At 39.6% G+C, this 25,380-nt stretch overlaps 1 protein-coding gene across 4 annotated transcripts in view; it reads right to left on the reverse strand.

The window, feature by feature from the left end:
• LOC132824364 (activating molecule in BECN1-regulated autophagy protein 1-like) overlaps window positions 1-25,380 on the reverse strand; it is a 446,197-nt gene that overhangs the window by 350,072 nt on the left and 70,745 nt on the right. For all 4 annotated transcript variants that reach the window (XM_060838755.1, XM_060838754.1, XM_060838752.1 and 1 more), the window contains one exon: window positions 9,282-9,368. In XM_060838755.1, the coding sequence (XP_060694738.1) occupies window positions 9,282-9,368 (87 nt within the window). The remainder of the gene's footprint in view (window positions 1-9,281; window positions 9,369-25,380) is intronic.

Below are 25,380 nucleotides of genomic sequence, written 5' to 3' on the forward strand. Positions count from 1 at the left end.
AAGAAAAAACATCCTTGAAAGCTAACAATTATATCTCTTGCTTGAGCGACTTGTTAAGTGCCATACAAGCAGTTTAGGTCAGCGCTACTCATTGACACTTAGCACATTGGGTCAGGCTGGAAATTATAAGATGGAATGGGTAATCTTTTAAAATTTTTAAATCCGTTGTGTTTATGATTATCTTTATTTTGAATAGTAATAAGAGTAATAGAGCATACAGTGAAAGACACATTATATGCAGCTATTTGAAAGACCAGGAGTTAGAGGACTGAAGTTTGGACTGGGCTATCAAATTACAGAAGTTTGCTTAAAAAAAAAGGCTCATGGACATTAAATTGCTTTGTCACTTGCGATCAACATTCTGTTGCCTTTTGTCTTTTGCTTGAAGTATATAACAGTTGCCTTTCTCCACAACATAACCAGTTATTTTCCAACTTCACTGTCATATCAGTAGTACAGTGGAAAAATATTCCTCCCACAAATAAAAACTGCCTTTACCGCATCACCATAAATCAGCTCTATTTCAAATTACCACCCTTTAGTAATTTGCGTACTATTAAATGGTTGCATTGCTGCTGCTCAAGAACTTTTACCTTCAACCTCTGCAAAGAAAACACAACAAACTTGCTGAAGTGCTTTATTGGATCACAATGTTATGGCTTTGCAACTCAACTCCTTTGATAAGATGAATCAATGGAACAGTGCAGGGACCAGAAGTACACAAAATGCAGAACAAAATAAACTACACGCTAGCTTAAGCTCCCCAAGTGTCAGCCGTGGCTGAGGTATTAACATTGATATTTGTAAGTGGGAGCTTCAGTAGGAAAGTTTCATGACAATGATTAAACAAAACAGATCAAGTCCAATGAGGCCCTGAACGTGCCCAGCATTGTTGGAGACTCTGTCGTTTGGATGCAATATTAAACTGGGGCCCCAGCCTTTTTGCTCAGCTAGGTGTGCGAGATCCCATGGCAGTACTTCAAAATCTCCAACAGTCATACTCAAATTGACAGTACAAAAACTAAATGATCTGATCATCAAATATTGTTATTTGCAGAAATTTGCTTCATGACATTTAGCTTTTGGCGTTTCTTTAATTACAACAGTGACTATACTTTAAAGGTGTGCCATTGGCTGCAAAATGCTTTCAGATTCCTAATGATCATAAAGGTGCTATGTACATGCAAATCTACACTTCCCTGCCTACAGCTTGCTCAACCCAAACCACTAAATGCCCAATGTCAACAAGTCATTGTATGTCTTTAATCTTCAGAACAATCTACATCAAGCCTCCCTTCAAGTCAAGATTTACCTAAAGAAATTCTGAAGTTAATTTACAATCAAACAAAATAAGTTGATTTATCATACAGATTTAGCATATTGAAGTCCATAACCCACATATATATAAAAAAACTTCTCTTAAATTCACAGAATGACGATAAACTGAGTTTCAATAAATAATATTGTATCAATTGTTTTGACTGAGGAACATTTGCAGCAATGTGTAGGTTTGAGATAGATCCTCAGTGAACACATTTTCTTCTGTTTTAGAATACACCTGGTCACTGAAGCCCTCTCTCCCATAGCCACAATGATTTTTTTTTAAATCTTGTCCCCCACATTGTCAAATACTGCTCATCATTCACTTATGTCAACAATTCACAACAGTGGCTCAGTGGTTAGCATTGCTACCTCACAGCGTCTGGGACCTGGTTGCGATTCCACCCTTAGGTGACTGCCTGTGTGGAGTTTGTACATTCTCCTCATATCTGCATGGGTTTTCTCTGGGTGATCCAGTTTCCTCCCAAAGATGTGCAGGTTAGGTGCACTGGCCATGGGAAATGTAGGGTGACAGGGTTGGGGTGGGTCTGGGTGGGATGCTGTTCGGAGTATCAGTGTGGACTCAATGAGCTGAATGGCCTACTTCCAGACTGCAGAGATTCTACGGTGCAGCAATTCTATGAACTGTTCCAGAAACAAAAAGCAACTCGTAAATTACATAATCTAGCTGATTATTCTCAAGCTACCCTTCCTACTATATTCTTAATGTTCTCTTAATTCACCATAGAATGATTTTTAATCACTCACACTAAGGCAGAGTAGTTGATTTGAAAACCTGATTGATCAATTGCACCACTAATAAGACAGAAGCCTAATGGAGCATTCTATCATGAATGTAGTTGATAAAAATGAGCCATGCATCATGCCCATCATGACAATATTAAGAACAAGTGACAACAATAAATTTAATTAAACTGGGCACTATATATTGTATGAAGCTAAATGGCTCCATCACAGAATGGTTGCAAAATGCCTTAAAATGACAGTTGAAAAGAGATGGGATATGGGGCTGAGAGCAATTGCAGTAATGAAGCACAGAAAGCTAAAAGCTTCCTGGCCATTCTTCCAAGCCTGCAAGGAATCAGTTGCAAGATGATACAGGGAACCAAATCATGGAAAAAGAGAGACACTGACCAACAATCAACTGCAATAACTTGAGTGGTGTATGGAAATTTCAACAGATGAAACACTATTACGCATAATAAATATGGTCAGGACATTCATAGGGACTCTAATAATTATAGACTGTTCAACCAGTTATTCTTATCCTATTTTATGCTGCAGCATTTTAAGATGTAGATACTTGGTGACCAAAAACAAAGTATTTAGCACTTTTCATATATAAACCATACAATGATTAAGGAAATCCCAAGGAATTTTATACATAAATTATAAATAGCAAGAGGGTAACTAGGGCAAGGATAGGTCCACTCAAGGTCAAAGGAAGGAATTTATGCATGGAGCCAGAGGAAGTGGCTGAGATCCTTAACAAGTAAACTTGGATACAGTATTCACAAATGAAAAGGATGCAGTGGATGGCAGGTCTCTGGAGGAGTATGTTGATATTCTAGGATTTTCATGTCAACATAAAAAGGTGGGGGTGTTGAGTGTTTTAAAAAGCATTACAGTGGACAAGTCCCCTGGACCTGATGGGATCTATCCCAGAATGCGGAGGGAGGCAGGTGAGGAAATTGATGGGGTCTTGGACAAAACCTTTCTGAACTCTTTAGTCACATGAGAGGTCCCAGAGGACCGGAGAATAGCCAACATTGCTTCTTTGTCGAAGAAGGGCAACAGGGGTAATCTGAGAAATTATAGGTCAGGAAGCCTTAGTCAGTTCAATCAATCCCATTCGTCTACTTTACCCGCTTTGCCCTACAACTTTATTTACATTTGGTGTTCGACGGGAACAGCTTTTCTTTGTCTCATTTTTCCAGACGTGGCAATCTTGTAGATCTTCAATACAACTTCCCTCAATTTCCATTGCAACTCCAACTTCTCAAAACTAATCATGTCAAAATAATTCCCTCTGGAACAATTCCGCAACCTCTCAAGGATCTTCACATACCTGCCACTTGGTGTTTTGGAAAACATTTATTTTCCTGATTCCACATTTCTCTGCTTATTCGTGGAAGGACTGCAACTTAATACTATGTACTTAAGATCCGTGCATCTAAGACTCGGGCCCAGTTCCTCTTCCTCTTTGCTGGGCACAAACTTGCTCATCCCTATTGATTTTTCTGAGTCCATTCTCTTTTGTAATGTTTTCTGTTGCATGAGCTACTGGGGATAGTTGCAGCTACCAACCTCTTTCTTGGTAGCAATCTACAGGATGTTATGTTCAACCTTCTCTCTAAGCAGTGTGGCCACTGAGAAGTTTTGTATACGATCAGCATGCTGAAGAATGGCTCCAGCCATATACAGACCTTGAAGGTCATGACAACTGAACGTTGCCTTGAATTACTTAGGCTAGAACAGAGGTGAGGAACCTTTTCATGTCGGAAGGCCGCATTATGTTAGTGTAATCTAATAAGGCCACATCCAAGAAACTTCAATTATATATTCTTCAGTCTGTGAGGATTATTTCGTTGAATTTTCTTTTACTCCCTGGCATTTTAAATACATTCATTTTAAGATTAAAATAAAAATAATAAAGGACGAAAAAAAGACATTAATAAAAATAAAAGATTTGTTCTGCAAAATATGGATTCATTCAAAAGGCCACATGCAGCCTCAAGGCCGCAGATTCCCCACCCCTGGTCGAAAACAATACTCAAAAGGAAGTGTGAAATGTTGCATTTGAAAAAAAAGTGTCAAAGAAATCACAAGAACTACAGAGATGTACTGTACAGAAACAGCGCCTTTGGTCCAAAGCACCCATCTAACTAGATATTCTAAATTAATCTAGCCCCATTTGCCAGCATTTACCTCATATTACATTAAACTATTCCTATTCAGATACCCATCCAGATGCATTTTAATTGTAGTAATTGCAACAGCCTCCACCATTTCCTCTGGTAGCTCATTCCATACACACACCACCCTCAGAGAGAAAAGTTGCCCCTTAGGTCCCTTTTAAGTCTTTTCCCTCTCACCTTAAACCTATGCCTTTAGTTCCCTATCCTGGAAAAAAAACCTTGGCTGTTCACCTTATCCATGCCCCTCCTGATTTTACAAAACTCTACAAGGTCACCCATCACCTACCCAGGGGGAATAGCCCCAACCTACTCAGCATCTCCCGACAAACCCTGCAAATCCCAGCAGGTTTAATAAATAGAAAGCAGGAATTATCAACAGTGCTTCACCTGGGGGCCCACTGAAGATGTTATCCAGTAGAGTGACGAAACATCTGACAAAACCAGCTCAGCAAGCAAATCTACATCCAGATCCTTTCAAAGTTTCGTCATCTTTCCTATAGCAGGGAGACCAGAATTGAACACAGTATCCCAAAAGTGACCTAACCAATGTCCTGTGCAGCTGCAATATGGCTTGTCAAATAGGATAACCAATAAAGACAAGTGTCCCAAATGCCTTTTTTTAAATATCTTGTCTACCCGTGACTCCACTTTCATGGAACTATGAACATGCTCCCAAGGTCTCTTTGTTCAGCCACTGCCCAAGACCTTACCATTAAGTGTATAAGTCCTGCCTTTCCAAAATGCAGCACCTCACATTTATCCAAATTAAATTCCTATCTGCCACTCCTAGGCCCATTTGCCCACCTTATCAATGTCCCATTGTACTGCAAGGTAGCCTTCTGCACTGTCCATTATACCATCGATTTTGATATCATCTAAAAACTGACTAGCCACACCTCCAAATTCACATCCAAATCATTTATATAGCTGACAAAAAACAACAAACTCAGCACCAATTCTTGTGGCAAACCATTGGTCACAGGCCTCCAGTCCAACCAGCCCTCCACCACTACCCTCTCTCTTGTACCTTCAAGCCTACTTTGTATCCAAATGGATAGCTCTCCCTGTATTCCATGTGATCTAACCTTGCTAACCAGTTTACAATGCGGAATCTTATAGAACGCCTTACTGAATCATTGAATCTCTACAGTGTGGAAGTAGGCTATTCAGTCCATCAAGTCCACACTGGCCCTCCAAACAGCAGGCCACACAGACCCACCCCCTCATCCTATCCTTTTAAACTTGCATTTCCCATGGCTACTTCACCTAGCCTGCACATCCCTGGACACAATGGGCAATTTGGCTTGGCCAATCCACCTAATCTGCACATCTTTGGCCAATCCACCTAATCTGCACATCTGGAGGAAACCAGAGTACCCAGAGGAAACCAGAGTACCCAGAGGAATCCCACACAGACATGGGGAAAACATGCAAACTCAATATAGATAGTCACCCGAGGGTTGAATCAAACCTGGGTTCTCGGTGTTGAAAGGCAGCAGTGCTAATCAATGAACCACTGTGTTCAGACATTAACACTTCAAAGGGAGGGATGCCATTTAAAAAACTCAACTGTCTGGGCTTGATCTCCTATGGCTTCAGACATAATGAAACTTGATTAACTCTCCTCATCGGTATACCATAAGACCAAAAGAAAAAGAACAAGAGTAAGCCATTCAGCATCTTGAGCTTGCTTGCTCCCCTTTCATCAGGATCATGGCTGATCCAATATTCACCAAATTGACTTTCCCACCCTTTCTCCTTAACCCTCATTTCCACGACTGATCAAGAATTTCTCTCTGTCTTGTATGTACTATGGGTATAATAGAAGGCATTCCAAAGACTCAACTCTGAGAGAATAAATTTTTCTACGCTCTGTTCCTAGACTCTCCCATGAGGGAAAATATCCTGTCAGCATTTATACTGTCAAGCTCCTTAAGAATCCGATACATTTCGAGGACATTGTCTTTCATTTTTCTAAATTGAAGAAAATGCCAACCCTGTTTAGCCTTTGCTCATATGACAAACCCTCCATACCACAGATAATCCTAGTGAACTGCCTCCAATGAAATGAAAACCTTCCTTAAATAAGGGTACCAAAACTGCTCACAATACGCCAGATGTGGTCTCACCAGCACTGTGTACAGTTGCAGTAAGACTTCCCTACTCTAATACTTCAATCCCCTTGAAATAAGGGCCAACATTCCATCAGCCTTCCTGATTACCTGCTGCACCCTGTAAGCTTGCTTTCTATGTTTTATGCATAAGTGTGGCAGCTTTCTACAATTTCTCTCCATTTAAATAATATTCTAGTCATTTGTTCTCCTTTCCAAAATGAATAACTTTGTATTTTCCCACATAATACTCCACTTGCTATCTCTCTTCGCCCATTTACTGAACCTATCAATATTCTCTTTGCTAGCTGTTTGTATACCTCTCACAACATGCCTTTCCATCTATTTTAGCTATGTCTACAAATTTGGCTACAGTACATTCAATAACTTTAAGTCATTCATATATACTATATTCAGTTACAGTCCCAGCAGTGACCCTTGTGGAACCTCACTGGTTCCAGGTTGCCAGACTGAAAAGGAATCCCTTAGCCCTATTTGCTGCTCCCTGCCCATGAACCATGTTAATATGCTACCTCCAACACTATGGGTTTTGTTTTAGGAGTTAACATTTCATGAGGTAGCTTGTTTAACATCTTCTGGAAATCCAAATAAAACACTCTGTCCACTGTGGGTGAGACTTCCTCAAAAATCTCTAATAAAATTAGTTAGATATGACTCCCCTTTCCTGAAGCCATGCTAACTCAGCCTGATTAGGTTATGATTTTCCAAATATTCTCTAGCTTCCTTAATAATAGATTCCAATACTTTTCAACAATAGATGCTGGCTCATCAGCTTACAGTTTTGCCTCCCTCTTTTTTTGAATAGGGGTGTCACATATAAGCAGTTTTCCAATCTTCTACAGAGGTAGAATCTAATGATTTCTTGAAATTATAACTAATGCATCTACTACCTCTGTAATTACCTCTTTTCGGATCCTAGGATGCAAGCCATCAGGGTCAGGGGACTTACCTGCCTTATTAGTTTGTCTAATACTACTTCTCTTGTAACAGTGCTTAATTCCTCTTCCAAATTTTTTCGTATTAAGAGAATGTTTGAAGGCTCTTCCACCATAAAGACCAATGCAAAATATCTGTTTAATTTCTCTGGCATTTCTTTGTTTGCTGAAACTATCTCCCCCAATTCATTTTCTGAGTGGCCTATATCCACTTTGACCTATCTCTTCCTTGTTATACATGTCAAGAAGCTCTTATTGTGAGTTTTTATATTTCTTGCTAATTTACGCTAGTAGTTTATCTTTTCTGTCTTTATCAGCTTTCTAGCATTCCCTTGCTGGATTCTGAACTTATCCCAGTCTTTGGGACAATCACTGACTTTGGACTTTTTACAATCTGAGAGTTGTCCCCAAGACTAGATACATGAGAGAGTTTGAAAGATGGCTGTTCTGGGCAAGATACATGTTTGTGTTTTACCTTTCCAGGAAAGTGCAAGAAAACGAGTTAAAAACAAAAAATAACCCTGGTTTTTGAGTGCTGAAGTGTTGGTATGCTAACATGTGGGTGGAGTTCTACCATGCTAAAGTGTGCACTGAAAAGACACAGCTGAGAACTTCCACTAGACACCCCTAAATTTGAGTCCTTTTAAAAAGGCACCGATTGAAGAAAGGAATCGGTTTCTAAATTAACCTTGTTGCAACTAACAGAGAGAATTTGGAAGAAGATGGGGAGCCCTCTCTCCTCACTCAGGAGCAGAACAGCTTGCATTTAACCCATCAGAAATCATAACAAATTGGAATGCTCACCCAGGGACCAGCTGTAACAAGGGCTTGCTTGGTCTAATTTAGTAGAGAGAAACCATTTGGTAGTCTAACACAGAAACGCTCTTGTCTTAAAATAGATGCAATCGGATATGGGCCAGGTGGGACTAGATTGGGTTGGGATATCTGATCGGCATGGATGGGTTGGACTGAAGGGTCTGTTTTCTTGCTGTACATCTCTATGACTCTATATCTCTATGTACAAATTACTCTGATGTGGCAGACATTGCTATAGAGACCACAGAAGACCTAACATTTGTGTATTTTATGTTTGAGATCCTAAGATATTCTCTCAAGCCGATATGACATCATATTGCCTTCAAATCATATTTCGACATCAACCCTGTCAGACTCTTACACTTTTACTAAAACATTCCAAGCAGTGTTTATGTAAAATCCTGATGAAGGGCTTTTGCCCAAAACGTTGATTTTCCTGCTCCTCGGATGCTGCCTGGCCTTCTGTGCTTTTCCAGCACCATGCTAATCTAAACTCTGATTTACAGCATTTGCAGTCCTCACTTTTTCCTAGTGTTTATGTAAATCCAAGTTGTTGTTAGCAGTCCTATAAACTTCTCAAAGCTATGAAAGTGAATAATGCATGGAGTCCAACACTGTGTTGCCATGGTATCTTAAGCTTTTATTTTGTTTCATGTTAATGTGGAGCTGTTCTGGTACGTTGTGTGTCAAGCATTTTTCTTTAACGTGAAGAGCAAAAACAAAAGACTGATAAAGGAAGTAACTACTTCAAAAATTTCAGACAGATTACAACCAAAAATAAGACATTAACTACATCAAGTATCACTTAATGGATTTCTTCACACCATTCAGACATATAATTATACGAGCCACAATGAGAACATAAACCAACTACTTGATGATTACATTTCCAAAACAGCTTTCAATAATTCAGCTTTTAACATAACTTGGCTGAAAAATTCCAGGTCAAAGAGAACTTTTACTAAATTAGAGAAAATTAAGCAAAATGAAGGCAATTTAAAATTTTGCATGCAGGATAAGTGGCTTTACAGGTCAAGCACTTTACATCACTGTGCAGCAAAATAAATGCACTACTTCTAGAATTAGCAGATTATTACTTTAAAGTGACTACAGTGTAGGAGGACAGCAGCAAGCCTTACCTGGCTGGATCAGGGTAAATTGGGTGCTCTCTTGATCCAGAACCATCGTTCCGAGACAGAGATATAAGTGAGGACTCCAACAGTCGCCTACAGAGTTAAAAAAGGGAGTTTCAGGTAACTTGTCAAATAGGAAGGTCAATTACTGTGACAAACGGGATGCTTAATTTAATTTCTTTAAACAGCCATTTGTCCAATGCTCAAAACATTCGACCAAGTTTAATTTCTAAAAGGATCTATCTGCAGTACAACCAGATTTCTCTTCAGCGAATCCTCCATTATATTGTATGACAAGTATATCTTATGCAACTACAGTCATTGACCACCAGCCACCAATACCTTGTGCAATGGCTATCAATTTGTGTATGTGCATTGACAACAAAAGTTACTTTAGTACCATAAATAGGAATCATTCCTCTCCTTTTACAGACAACTCCAAGGAATAGGAATGCTCGATCATTTCCCTCCCTCCTAGCCCAGGTACATGGACATTAATTATAGCAGTCCTGGCTATGCCTGCACTGATAGCTTCACAGGGACTTTCCTGATCTCTGCCATTTAATACCCCCTGCAGCAAGATCCAATGAGTCCTCAGGGATCAACTACAACCAGAACAGTAATTCATTTGCTCTATTTGTCGGTGGTAACTGACCTGTTGTATATTGGCAGGATTTGTTGTTTTGCTTCATTCAAAGTACTCTTCTCTTTTGTCTCTACCTTCATCTTTCTTGACAAAGATTTCAGTCACGCTTGTAACACAAGATAGCTAAGGGTTTATTTCTTCATTATATTCTAATCTCACTACATATTTATTCAGCACCTTTCCACAGTAGTTAGGACATTTTCTACCTTAATGGCACCACATAAACAAAAGCTGTTTTGTTGTTGAGAAAATAAAGACAACTAGGCCATGAGTTCAACATTTTTCATGTATTATTACAAGTCATCGAGTCAGAGATGTACAGCATGGAAACAGACCCTTCAGTCCAACTCGTCCATGCCGACCAGATATCCCAACCCAATCTAGTCCCACTCGCCAGCACCTGGCCCATATCCCTCCAACCCTTCCTATTCATATACCCATCGAGATGCCTTTTAAATGTTGCAATTGTACCAGTCTCCACTGGCAGTTCATTCCATATATGTACAACCCTCTGCGTGAAAAAGTTGCCCCTTAGATCTCTTTTATATCTTTCCCTCTCAATCTAAACCTATGCCCTCTAGTTCTGGACTCCCCACCACAGAGAAGAGACTTTGTCTATTTATCTTATCCATGCCCCTTATATGTTATAAATCTCTATAAAGGTCACCCTTCAGCCTCCAACGCTACAGGGAAAACAGTCCCAGCCTATTCAATCTCTCCCTTTACCTCAAATCCTCCAACCCTAGCAACATCCTTGTATATTTTTTTCTGAACCATTTCAAGTTTCACAACATCCTTCAGATAGGAAGGAGACCAGAATTGCGCACAATATGCTAAAAGTGGCAAAATCAACTTCCTATACAGCGGCAACATGACCTCCCAACTCCTGTACTCAATACTCTGACCAATAAAGGAAAATATACCAAACGCCTTCTTCACTATCCTATCTACCTGCGACTCCACTTTTAAGGAACTATGAACCTTAACTCCAAGATATCTTTGTTCAGCAACACACCCTAGGACCTTACTATTAAGTGTAGAAGTCCTGCTAAAATTTGCTTTCCCAAAATGCAGCACCTTACATTTATCTAAGTTAAACTCCATCTGCCACTCCTCAGCCCATTGGCCCATCTGGTCCAGATCCCATTGTAACCTGAGGTAACCTTCTTCGATGTACACTACATCTCCGATTTTGGTGTCATCTGCAAACTTACTAACTATACCTCTTATGCTCACATCCAAATCATTTATATAAATGACGAATAGTGGACCCAGCACCGATCCTTGTGGCACGCCACTGGTCACAGGCCTCCAGTCTGAAAAACAACCCTCCACCACCACCCTCTGTCTTCTACCTTTGAGCCAGTTCTGTATCCAAATGGCTATTCTCCCTGTATTCCATGAGATCTAATCTTGCTAACCAGGGGGAACCTTGTTGAACGCCTTACTGAAGTCCATATAGATCAGATCCATCGCTCTGCCCTCATCAATCCTCTTTGTTACTTCTTCAAAAAATTTAATCAAGTTTGAGAGACATGATTTCCCAAACATAAAGCCATGTTGACTATCCCTAACCAGCCCTTGCCTTTCCAAATACATGTACATCCTGTCCCTCAGGATTCCCTCCAATAACTTACCCACCAGCAATGTCAGGCTTACTGGTCTATAGTTTTCTGGCTTATCCTGAACACCTTTCTTAAACAGCAGCACCATGTTAGCCAACTTCCAGTCTTCCGGCACCTCATCTGTGACTATTGATGATAAAAATATCTCAGCAAGGGGGCCAGCAATCACTTCCCTAAGTTCGAGGGTACAACCTAATCTGGTCCTGGGGATTTATGCACTTGTGTGTTTCAAGACATCCAGCACTTCCTCCTCTGTAATATGGACATTTTTCAAGATGTCACCATTTATTTCCCTACATTCTATATCTTCCATGTCCTTTTCAATAGTAAACGCTGATGCAAAATACTTGTTTAGTATCTTCCCCATCTCCTGCGGCTCCACACAAAGGCCGCCTTGCTGATCTCTGAGCGGCCCTAGTCTCTCCCTCATTATCCTGTTGTTCTTCATGGATTCGTAAAAGCCCTTTGGATTCTCCTTAACTCTATTTGCCAAAGCTATCTCATGTCCCCTTTTTGCTCTCCCGATTTCCCTCTTAAGTCCTGCGTTTATGCTCTTATAAGGATTCATTCGATCTATCTTGTCTATACCTGATAGAGGCTTCCTTCTTTTTCTTAACCAAAACCTCAATTTCTTTAGTTCCCCCCCCTTATTAGTTTAATTCCTCCTGAGCAGCTCTAGCAAATCTCCTTGGCAGTATATTAGTCCCCTTCCAATTCAGGTGCAATCCGTCCTTCTTGTGCAGGTCACTTCTACCGCAAAAGAGATTCCAGTGATCTAAAAAATGTGAATCATTCTCCCATACACCAGCTCGCTCCTCAGCTATGCATTCATCTGCTCTATCCTCCTATTCCTGCCCTCATGAGCACGCAGCACCAGGAGTAATCCAGATATGACTACTCTCGAGGATCTCCCTTTTAAGTTCCTGCCTAACTTTTTATATTCTCCCTTCAGGATCTCATCCTTTTCCCTACCTAAGTCATTAGCTCCAATGTGTACAAAGACCTTCTGCTGATCTCTACCACCCCCCCCGGAGAACATTCTGCACTCTCTGAGACATCCTTGATACTGGCACTAGGGAGGCAACACACCATTCTGATTTTTCACTGATTGTCACAGAAACCAATCTGTCTATGCCTCCAACTAAAGAGTCCCCTATCACAATTGATCTCTTGGACCCGATCAAAAAACTAAAAATAAATTACGTTAGTGCATACAATACGTAAACTGCTGTTCAGACGAACTGAGTTATCCACACTTTGTTTACATGAGACTAAGTCAAAGGCAAATCAAGTCTTTTACAACCTTGAACCTGCAGCAAGACGTGGGTGTTGCATCCCCGTTTAAATTGAAACCCTCCAAAATGAACTGGCTCAATTTGACAATTAAGCAATTTGGAATGAATCCAAGTGAATGTGGATCTAGAATTTTTTCTTAAATTAAGGAAGAATTGCATTCCAAGTTAAGATAATTGTGCATTATTCACTACAAACAGAAGAATAGCGACATGGAGTAAAGCCACACTCAATGAACTTGCAAAAAGTAACAAATGCAAATTAATAACTCTCTTCACCATAAGTTTAATTGGCCTTTCTCTGGCAGCAGTAACTGGTTTACATTACAACCAATTTTCATCAGAAACAAAAATAAGAATTGCTGGAAAAGCTCAGCAGGTCTGGCAGCATCACAGATTACCAGACCTGCTGAGCTTTTCTAGCAATTCCCATTTTTGTCTCTGATTTACACAAAATCCACTGTTCTTTCGGGTTTTTTACATCCATCGTAACCAGTAATTGGTAGTCACTGGTGCCAGATCAATACCATATGATACCATCATGTCTGAAAAGTATCAACATCCCATCATGCCAACTCCATGTAAAAGAAATCAGATTCTTAATGTTTCAAATCTGAAGGAATGTGAATTAAAGAACAAATGATATTCAGTTCGACCTAAAATGTGTTAAAAGGAAAATTGGTGAGCCACAGCCATGAGGTGTTGCAAAAAGGAAATGTTTTACTTGCCTCAACAAAAATGCAATTCAGATTTGGAGTAAGTTAAGCTGAACATTTGTGGAATATACCTGAATGCAAAAGGAAAAGAAAATAAAGGAGGGAAGGCAGCATTAAAAAGTTCAGTTCTAGAGATCTGTGAGATGGCACTTAAGTTGAATCTATTTGATAAGAAATGAGAAATAAAGAGGGAAGGATTTTAGAAATATACCATTCACCACTGAAAATGGTAAAGGGGACAGAGTTGCAAATGTATGAACCAATTCGATAACATCCAAAACTTGGATCTTTTCATCTTGCATTCATTCAGTCCGAAAAGCAAGAAACCCAACTCAGAAAGCAAATATCAATTCAAACAACATTTGGACAGAGTGCCAATCAGTTGGAGCACGGTTAGCCTGGGGATGCATGTGGGTCTATTTTAGCTGGTTGGTGAATCTCAGACTAGTCAACTGAATGGATTGCTCAGGAATGCATTGTCATAAGGAATGCAGTGTGAATCGACAGCCATAGAACTGACTAATATAGCAACTCACACATGAAGTTCATATTCAACAAAATTGCATCCAGCTAAATAGATGATGCTGCCAATGTAATGATACAAGATTAAATTGGAATATCTCTGGACATTAATGTAATATTAAAGAGTTAAACTGCAATGACTGAACATTCTGGAAGTGGATGGGGATGACATTCATACAGGAATGTGCATGACTCCTACTCCATTTAGACAGTCATTTCCTACTACGCCCCCAACTATAATCATCAAATTAAACTCTCATGCAATCTCTTCCATTCAGAAATGATTTCATAGCCATCTACTGAAGCTAGGACATATTACAGCTACATTGTCTTGGGGAATCACTGAGTCAGGAAATCGTTTGCATAACGATTCCCCTGGCAGTTGGCATTTACATTATCTCCATGGATGATCTCATCCCATCATTGTACCTGGGGTAACATGTGACTGTGAGGGAGTGGCTTGGGGGAGTTGTCTTCAGTGGCATGTGACTGTGGAGAAGTGGCTAGTGTACCTGTGAGCATGACCAACTGACCTCTATAAAGGGGATGGTTCTATGTTCAGGGTCTCTTTGTCTCAACTTCGCATTTATGGGAAGAGGGTCAAAAGGGTCACCTAGTTTGTACAAGCTTTAATAAGCTTCAACTGTTTGCAGAAGTTGGTGTGTGCAAATTGTGTCATGTGTGAAACGTCAGGCTAAGATCCTAACACCATGGGATCCCTCTCGGATGGGATCCCTCTCGGATCAGCTTTTCGTGACACCATCGCTGGTTGCCCTGAGAAGTCTTGGATGAAATGGCACTAACATCTTAACCTAGTATATTCCAATACATTGATGACAAGTTTGTTTTTGATATTTAGATTTACACTGCAAAACTAATTCTTTACACATTCAAATATACTCAAACCAGCACTCAAATTTATCAGTAAAATAGAGTAATCAAATGATTCTAGATGAGTTAGTTGCAAAATCTGTCAGTTGGTTATCTACGACAAGAATGCATTCACTGACCAATGTACTATCTGGGATTCCTACAGTATCAAACGATACAACATCGAAATACATTTGCAACCTCATGAATAAAGCCTTAATCATCTGCTCAATGTGAAGGCTTGTGCCAGGATAGGGCATGCCAAAGCTATCCTGCAAAAACATTAGCTATCCTGATCAACTTATCTCTTGCTGTATATCATGCAAACTCACAAAATGCTCTATGGTCACCATGTTTGGCCCCAGAAAGGTCCCAAAAAGGAAAGGAACAACGTCTCAAAAGGTTTGAACAAAAGATGATCCTAGCCTGCTATCTCACACTGCTATTTTGCAGTTAAAGTAACTGCTCTTAAACATACTGTACTAACAGGATAATGCCGTTAAGCCAAAAAAAAAAATTGGACCTGCCATGCAGATAACTAATATGTTATATTAATTTCAGTGGCAGCGAAAAGCCAGGCACCTAGACTGGACTTCTCAACATGATGGACCATATCAAACAAAACATTCTGAAGGAGGAGCACCGGACTTGAAATGTTGGCTCTACTTTCTCTCCAAATACTGCCAGATCTGCTGAGTTTCTCCAGCAATTTCTGTTTTTGTCCAAAACATCTCCTTCGCTGCCTGCAACAGGCAGAGTGCCAACCATGCTCCATCAGCCTGTGATTGCAAAACACAAGTATGCAGCTTTTGATGTGATTCTGCCAATTGACAACAGTTATGAAAATAATTCGGACTGTGCTAAGATGTATACTCAAAAGCAAGTTTAAATTCAGCAGTTAGGCTGGCAGCATGTTTTATTTATATGTGCTACAGATATTCACACAGAGGACCCTATTCTGGATGGGCAAAAGGACTTTGTGTATACATTGCATCATTTTTGTTGAGAAAGGGTTATGGAAACTGTCAATCCCTGATGCATTCGCCATGACAATGCCTGACCAGTCTTCATGGTTGAGGTTTAATCAGCTAGCCAAGATGGGCGTGGCTGTCATGGAGTAGCAGCGGCAGAAGCCTGTAACCGAGACCCCAGAGGTGGTTACAGGTAATCTGGAGCCCATTTTAGTGATAGCAAGCAGTGACTGCACTAGCAACAGGAGGAGGAAAAAAAAGGAGAGAGAAGAGGATAAAGATGAACTCTCTGCAGTAAAATCCTGCAGTATATTCAGTGTGGTCCAACCAATCAGACCATATTCTCATGCTATATAAACTGGTGTTCCTTTACCAAGCTTGGTTTCTTGCATCCTCTCCTGAAAGTACAAGACAAAAACTTCAAGTCTGTCGCTTTTTGGCAAATTTTAAGTTGACCACTAACAGATTATTATTTAGATCAAGTACATAACATGTCTAGTAGCATTAACTATCCCAAGATTGAGCTGGGTAAAATAAATGTCAGAAGACCAAGAAATATGTTCAGGCTTACTTCGGAGACTTTTTTTTAAATGATTCGTCCACACAATAGGAGCATTGCTGGCTAAATCAACATTGATTGTCAATTCTTAATGTCCCTTCAGAAGGTGGTTTCGATCCTTGTAATACAGTACTGTTAAGGAGGGAGTTCCAGGATTTGGATCCAGTGGCAGTAAAGATACAGTGAGTTAGTTCCAAGTCAGGATAGTTAATGAGTTTAGTTCAAATAAAAAGACAATTCTGAATCTCATTCTCAGAAATTAAGTCAGGCAATTAAGCAATACAAGCCTTGTAAAACCTTGGAAAATGGTGATTAAAAATGAATTTCAGTAGAAATTGCAGAATGAGAAGAGTGTTAGTCAATGATTAAACATAACTGTACAGGGAAACAAAATAAATCTAGGAGGCCAAAATGAGAAGCAAAATTGCCAGAAAAAGAATGGGAAATGTTCACAGCGTAATTGTTTGCTTTATTTTTTAATACGGAAAGCAACTAATTCAGGAGCGTCTCAGAACTGACAGCCAGACTACTGCGACCCTTAGGACTCATAACAGCACACAAGCCAACTTCCACACTCAGCCAACAACTCACTAGAACAAAGGACCCAATAGCCAGCATGAGCCAAACTACCGTAGTTTACAAAATACCATGCAAGGACTGCACAAAACACTATATAGGACAAACAGGAAGACAGCTAACAATCCGCATCCATGAACATCAGCTAGCCACAAAACGACACGACCAGCTATCCCTCGTAGCCATACACTCAGACAACCAGGAACATGAATTTGACTGGGAAAACACCACTATCATAGGACAAGCCAGACAGAGAACAGCCAGGGAATTCCTAGAGGCATGGCATTCATCCACAAACTCCATTAACAGACACATGGACCTGGACCCCATATACAAACCACTACAGCTGAAACTGACACCCGGAAACGGCAAGAAGATCCATCAACAGACACATCAACCTGGACCCCACATACAAACTACTACAGCTGAAACTGACACCCGGAAGCGGCAAGAACAAACCACTATAAATACCGGAAGAAACATCAAAGCAGCGCTTCACAGGAGGCTCCAATAGCACTGATGATGTTCCCTAGCCAGGGAACGAAACGTTTGCAGCAAAAACTTCCAGCTCGGCGAACAGAACCACAACAACGGACACCTGAGCTACAAATCTTCAACCAGACTTTAAACTAATTCAAGAAGAAATCAGATATCCTTGGTATTGAAGAAGATGATGATTTTGGGATAAACTCAGTTTGGTGTTAGCTTACTAACCTTCTTTACTTAGCCAATGCAAATTAAGCTAATTGGAGCTGCTCTCTTATCCATAACCTACATAAAGTTCAGAAGAACGATTTTATCTCAGAAGATTTCAATAACTGTGGAATAAATATCAAATCTCCACCAGATGTTTGGCATAAAGTGCAAGTTCTAAATGTGTAACAGGAATTCTCTCTGTGAATTTGACATATTACAAAAATATATTTCAAAAACTAACTTGCAAACCATTCAATGCTCGGTTTCCTTCCCATTCACGAAAATGAATTCGAAAACATTTAAAAATTTAAAAGTTTTAAAGAGCAAAGTAAATTCCTTCACTAGTTTAAAATCAGAATAGGGAAAATCATTCAAATCACCAGAAAGACAAACTTAGGCACAAATGGGAAAACAAAATACTTCTGACAAATATTTTCATGCAAACGTACCATGTAAAGATATTGTACATTGGTTAACTGAGCTATCATTAAAATATGGTAGCATCAGGAAAGCACCATTTCAAGAAATATGCAATACATGAGATTTTCTGCTTCAGTGAGACCTCGCTTTGAACAATTAAGCAACTGATGTTTTAGCACTAATATCTCTCACCACATAAATTGATTTCATGTTACTCACTGAAGTGCCTGCATGAGTATTCTGCAGAGCCATAAGAAACTACACAATTCCTCTGGAAGAACTAAATTCAATGTAATTCAAAACAAGAGAGATTATTCTTAAGAACTGACCATTAAGTTGACAAGGAGAAATCTGTAACAACAGATCTAAAAGCTCAATCCGAACAGTTAGCAATTTGATCCATGACAATTGCACCAGAAGTCAACTTGAAAATAAAAGTTTAATGGATTCAAAACAGAGCAGATTTTGCTCCACCATTCTCTGACAGTTTTGAAAAGGAAACAACCTTAACAATTAAAGGAGAGCCATAAAACGATGTGCACCAGGTACAGAAAGATTAAGTATTAAGTTAAGGACATAACATAAGGGAATTTGTAGCAAAGTAAGATCAATGATCAACTGGAAGAGCCAGCAACAATACTTTAATCAAAACGTATGGTGGAGACTTGCAAAGTTAGCAGCAGCATCTGTAATTTAAATGAAATAAAGATGCTGTTTGCTGTCGGTAGATGAACATAAACTGATCAAATTCCTGCAGCATGTACCTGTATTGTGAAGGCCAAAAGGTTTTTTTAAACTAAAGTGGAAATGACAGAGGCACTAGCAATAATCTTTCAACCCTGCCTAGATTTAGGGTGGCAATAGAGGACTGACATTTGCATATATTACACCTTGTTCAAAAGGATTTGTAAAGATATGCCTGGAATTTCAGACTTGTCAGTCTAACTTCACTGGTGGGGAACCCTCTGGAAACAATCATTCTGTGTAGAACTAACAATCACAGGGAGAAATATGGGCTGATTTGAAAGAGTCAGCATGGATTTGCGAAGGAAACATCTTGCAGAATTAACATGGATTTTTTCCAAGAGGTTAACAGGCAGAGTTGTTTCCGGCAATGTTGTTAATGTGCATGCATGGATTTCAATATAAAGTGTTGCATACAATGCCACATAACAAACTGAGAAAAGCTGTAGGTCATGGAATAAGAGAGACAGTATCAACATGGATACAAAATTGGCTGTAGGGTAGAAAACAGTAATGGTTAATGAGTATTTTGCTGACTCAATGAGGGAGCCAAGCATATATCCATCTTTAACAAGAAGTGCCATTTGACAATCCATCTGCAGGAGGCACCGGCAGCTTTCATGGCTGGAGTAATGCAAACAACATTGCAGTTCCTCATTTGAGCAATGACATAAGCCAAGCATGTGAAAATGTCTTTATATTCTTTACAATTACATTGACAATCTTAATGGAATGGTCATCTACAAGGGTGGAAAGTTTCATGTTTGTAAAAGGGGTAACAACAGCTGATTTGAAGGGGAAGGTGACAGTTCCCAAGGAGAGAGAACCTAAACAACATCAGCCAGAATGGAATACTGGGTCATCAGTTTTATGGAATAGGTTTGTGGGAACAGGATGTGATTCATCTGAAGCTGGAGTGCAGAGAACCTACAAGGGAAGCTGGAACAAACAGTACATGTATGTTTAGGACGAAGGCAAAGAGAAACTAAAAGAGTAAGTTTGGTTCTGTGGACTTGAGTAATGGAGGCAGGTAGTCTCAATCTGACAAAAAAGTCCATGAGCTTGTCACAATTATTGTTACAGGTGTGGATGAAGGAGACATGGGAGATGGGTTTAAGAAAATGTACTGCAATAGAGTTTATCATTTCATTTCAGAATGACCCCAGAAAAGTGACAGACAACAAAAATTTATTCATTTTGAACTTGATCTCTAATGAAGGGCAGAAATGGAGGGAGAATTGAGGGATAAGCAAAAGTTGTTAATTTGCACAAATAAATGCTAATTAAAAAGTCTTTAAAAGGATTTAGTTTGCATTACTAAAGCCCTCCTGAAGGGCTTATGCCCGAAACGTCGAATTTCCTGTTCCTTGGATGCTGCCTGACCTGCTGCGCTTTTCCAGCAACACATTTTCAGCTCTGATCTCCAGCATCTGCAGACCTCACTTTCTCCTCCCAAAAGGATTTTACAGTCTAATAGCACTCACTGCAGACAGCACCATTAAAGTAATTTAAAGCAGTGGCTCATAACACACTCAATATCAGTAATTTTAAGTTTAGGCTTAAGCTAAGATATGCTTTATCTTCTGAAAATGGGGTTGATATGAAATTATACAAAGTTCATTCATACAAACTAGAGAAAACATTAACTTTTCTGGCTAAATGAATTCTTCCTGGAAAATATTATTGGTCTTGGAAATCTTAAGATTTTGACATACATTGACTAGAAATGAACTTATAGAAGAATCTGTGCTTGCAATTTCCTTCATCCACATGAAAACAATCAGGTGGCCACCTGGCAAGAAGGCAGCAGAACAGGGCTGAGACACAGACAGACACAGAGAAGGGAGCCATCCACAACTCTCATATGCTGTCACTGTATTAAAAGGAAGGAGTGTCCACCAGACCAGAATGGCAGGACCTGGCCCTACAACATGTCCATGGAGGACTCCTTCTTCGTGGCAAAAGGAATCTCCATCAAAAAGAAACATCCTCTCAGCATCCACATGTCAACGGTATTCCATGGCAGCGACGAGTAGACCCAACACTGTGGACTCAAGTAAGCCCAACAGTGCGGAGTAGAGTTGGCTCTGCAGTTCGGACATGTGGCAGTGGCGGAGGAGAGTTTGAGCTCACAACAGCTTCTGATGAGGCCCATCGAGGACTCAGAGGCTAGGGTATCAGTGGAGGAGAATTGGTACTGAAGACTGGCAATGTTTGTTCCAACAGCAGTGGCATGGCAAAGAGGACTCATGCCTGGCCACCAGGCTCATGGCAGGCCACACAAGGAGGACTAAAAGGTATTATACTTGTTCTTTGTTTATTCATTTTTCTGCCTTTGTATTCTATAAGATAGCACCAGAGAGTGGTGACACCATACAACATTTTATCCACTGTATTTTGTAACAAAATGCATGTGATAATAAATAAAATCAATCAACTCATTAATATGCAACATCTAACGACATGGGTAAACCTACCTGCTTAATTTAAACCAGCAATACAGAAAAGATTTATCTACTGCAGTAATCTGTGAAAACTCAAGTGGCCAAGAACTATTTAAAGTAAAAATTAACAACTTTATTTCTTAAAGTACAAAAGCAAATAATTAACTAACAAATATTTACAACTCCTTCCTCTAATGTTTTATTTTCCCTTCTATAAGACTTGTCCGATAAAACTCCCGATTGAGATTTACCAAAAATTCCAATTTCAAAACCAGCCAGCTGTCAAATCTTTCCTTTGTATCTTCCTCTGTAGATTTGCTCTCCAGGTTGGTGTTGATGTTTTTCTCTCTGTGCAAACTCCTTCTCTAAACAGGTACCTCTCAGAGAGTTCTTACTAGCCACCTACATTTGTTGGTCTTTTGGCAGTTGTCACTCAACTGGTCTTATACCCCCAAAGCATCGGGTTGTGTCATTGATTTTTAATATTGTCAATATACTAAATTCAAACTTGATTGGAATTTGGTATGTTTTGGAGTATAATTTAAACTGATTGGGCAAATTCAAATTTGTTTTTGTCTCCAGGCAACTAGCTACACTAGCTGCAGGACGAAAAGGTTACATTGTAGCTTGTTCAGAACACTTGGTGCTGTGTCAGGTAGTTCTGCTAGCTTTCAACTCTCAAAAATTTCAGTATATTTCTACACTTTAGTAACAAACTGCTTCAGCCATCACACTGACATAACACCATGATTGTTGTTGAAAATGTGTTGCTGGTTAAAGCACAGCAGGTTAGGCAGCATCCAAGGAATAGGAAATTCAACGTTTCGGGCATAAGCCCTTCATCAGGAAATGAAGGGCTTATGCCCAAAAAGTTGAATTTCCTATTCCTTGGATGTTGCCTAACCTGCTGTGCTTTAACCAGCAACACATTTTCAACTGTGATCTCCAGCATCTGCAGACCTCATTTTTTACCCTTATAACACCATGATTCTCCAGCTCAATATAGCAACTGTCCTTTCTATAGCTTTCCATTATCTAGAACATTCATGATACTGTCAAACTTCAAAAGCATAATTTTATTATATAAATATTATTTGAGATCAATCATGAATAACCTTGGATCCTAATGCATCAAGTCTGAATACAAATACAAACAGGCTAATTACATTTTGTTAAGAAATCAACACTTGCATGCACGGTTTCAATTTTGTCCATAATAAATTTCTGTGCCCATCTTTCCGCAATGGGAGGGAATAATTATAGTCTGACATTTCCATTATAAAAGTGTTAACATTTCATTATGGCAATATAATACTAAACGATTTCAAATTGGCACTTGGTTATATCAGTGTACCTTGGATGAATAAACAGATGTGGGCAACAAAAATAACAAGTTGGGGGAAACAGATTCTGGTGAATGGGAGATACATAAAGACTAGCAAAGGGTACAAAACCTTTACTGCGATCCCAACTGGCAGAAATAATGGACAAGTCAGATCACAATAAGACCTGGTCTCATAGACACTGTTTAGAATTTTTGCAATTTTGCTTGCAGCATGGTCAGTCACTGAACACATTCACACGAGGTTATCAGTGAACCTTTGAAAAAATGTTTATCACACACAAGAATAAAAAGCTCTTGATGTGTAACACAATTTGATAAAGTGTTACCAGAAACAATAAACAAGATTGATATAACTTCTTCCGAGACATATTGTTTGCAGATACTTAACCATACTTGAGCATCAGTCCAAACTTCACTCGTTAATTTCTTCCTCAATTGGCAAGACCACAAGTGTTCCCCTATGGCTAATTTCTGCAAATTCACCAGATGCAACTCTCCCATTACTATCTCACAGAGACATATGGGTACAAGCTAATTCACTGACCTTTTCCTCATTGAACTCTGGATTTGTCCAGTTCCAATTTGGTTGAACCTTCCATTTCTTTCTGAAGTTCTCATTTTAGATTCATGAAGGTGCAATCATTCTTCTAGCTCAATATATAGCGTTAACACTGGACTCAACTTAAATATTTTCCATCAACTCATGCCTTTTTTTTGTCTCATTATTAGCTGCATTTAATAACCCTATCAGCTTCACCACAGCTCACATGCAATTTCTCTGTATTTTTACAACTTCTCCAACTATCATTAACTTTGAGGCTCATCAAGAAGACATTTTATTCCCTAAAAGTCAAAATTCTCCTGCCAGAAGTAATTCCCTAATTTTCATTTGTATTTTATTTACACTATTTTTTTAATCAAACTGTTTAAGAAATGTTGTTACACACCTTTGCAGCAGATTAGACTCAAACCCACACCTCCCAGTCCAGGGCTAGGGAGACTCTCACCTTGCCACAAACAGGCTGCCAAAGTGAGAATCAGACCATGAAACCAAAGAATCATTGCTGCCCCAAGGCTCTCAAAGTCTTGCTCATCTACACCACCTGTCCAACATCATCTCCTTTTTTTAAAGCAACTTTTTCAAAATGCCTATACAATTCTGTTCTTTCTTCATTAAATCAGAGGTCAAGTCAATCAGGAGTATGAAGTGCAACATTTTTCTTTTCAGTTCTAATTTCTTCTTGCTGAGCATGCTTTTCATCATAATGATCATGTGGCTGAGCAGACTGATCTCCAAAATCCACAACCATTTTCCTTTGTGCTAAGTATAACTCCAAATACTAAAATATTTTCCATTAAATCCCTCCATCCTACAACTCTGACTTCCATGTCTCCACATATGCATTCCCTTTGGTGTTCAGTAGTCCTGGTGGAAACCAAACTGAGCAGTGAGCAGCTTATTCCTGATGAAGAGCTCACGCTTGAAACATTGACTCTCCTGCTCCTCAGATGCTGCCTGACTGGCTGTGCTTTTCCAGCACCACACTTTTCGACTCTGATCGCCAGGATCTGCAGTCCTTTCTTCTAGTGAGCAGCTTATTGTTGAGTGAGTGTTACTTTCGAGCTCTGTTGGTGACATCTTCCATCACTTTGTTGATGATTTAACACTAGACTCGTCAGGCAGTAAGTGAACAGGTTGGATGTGTCCTGCTTTTTCTGGATAAGAAATGCCTAGGCAATTTTCCACAAGTATTCAGTATAATTTTTAGAATCTTGTCAAGGCCCACTGCTTTTTGGAGTCTCAGTAGGTGGTGAACACAGATTTTTCACTTAGCACTTCTGAAGATATGGGCATCCCCATTATTGAGGTCAGGGATATTTGTCGAGCATCCTCCTCCAGTGAAATAATACGTTTCTTTATTCACCACCTTTTTCACCTCAATGTGGTCAGATGACAGAGCTTCCATCAGACCCAGTGGTGAGCAGGATAACTTAGTTCTGTCTGTTGCATTTTGCTTACACTGTTGGTGAGCCCCACTACCACTGAAACATCAGCAATGAATTTTTCCAGCCCTAGACTCCTTGCCTTTCCCATCTTCAGCTCTCTACCCTTTCCAAACACATACCTCACACAGTTCCGCAGTCTCTATTCTCAAAGACCTTCTTCAATACCAAGATCTGCCACAAACAAAATGGTTCCACTCACAGATAAACTTACTGCTTTTCTGTCACATAAATTCTCCATAGTATCTGAACAAAGACTGGTTGAAAAATCCAGCGCACTTAAGTTTCTATTTTACTCTTTGCTTCTTAGCTGTGCATGCCCATGGCAAACTCAGATCACATTTCTTGGAACCTAATGATGTCATAATCAAGAAATCAATGAAACCTCTTTCAAACATTTTCCCTAATCTCCTTTGATCTTAAAGGGGACATGCCATAAAGAGAAAATGCAGGGTTTCCCCCCTGCATGGATCATGATAATGGTCAGGTAACTTCCAGGGTTTCAAATTAAGAATAGGTGACTGAACACTTGCGATGTATATCGGAGCACAGACAGCCAGCATGGATTTGCAAAGAGCAGACTAATCCTGGCAAACCAGAGTGAAACGCCTGGCAAGGTAACTAATATAGCTGACAGAGAATGTCTGTTTATAGGTTTTAACTATATAGACTTCC

This window comes from Hemiscyllium ocellatum, chromosome 18 (assembly GCF_020745735.1).
Source record: "Hemiscyllium ocellatum isolate sHemOce1 chromosome 18, sHemOce1.pat.X.cur, whole genome shotgun sequence".
In the NCBI taxonomy this organism is placed as follows: Eukaryota; Metazoa; Chordata; class Chondrichthyes; order Orectolobiformes; family Hemiscylliidae; genus Hemiscyllium; species Hemiscyllium ocellatum.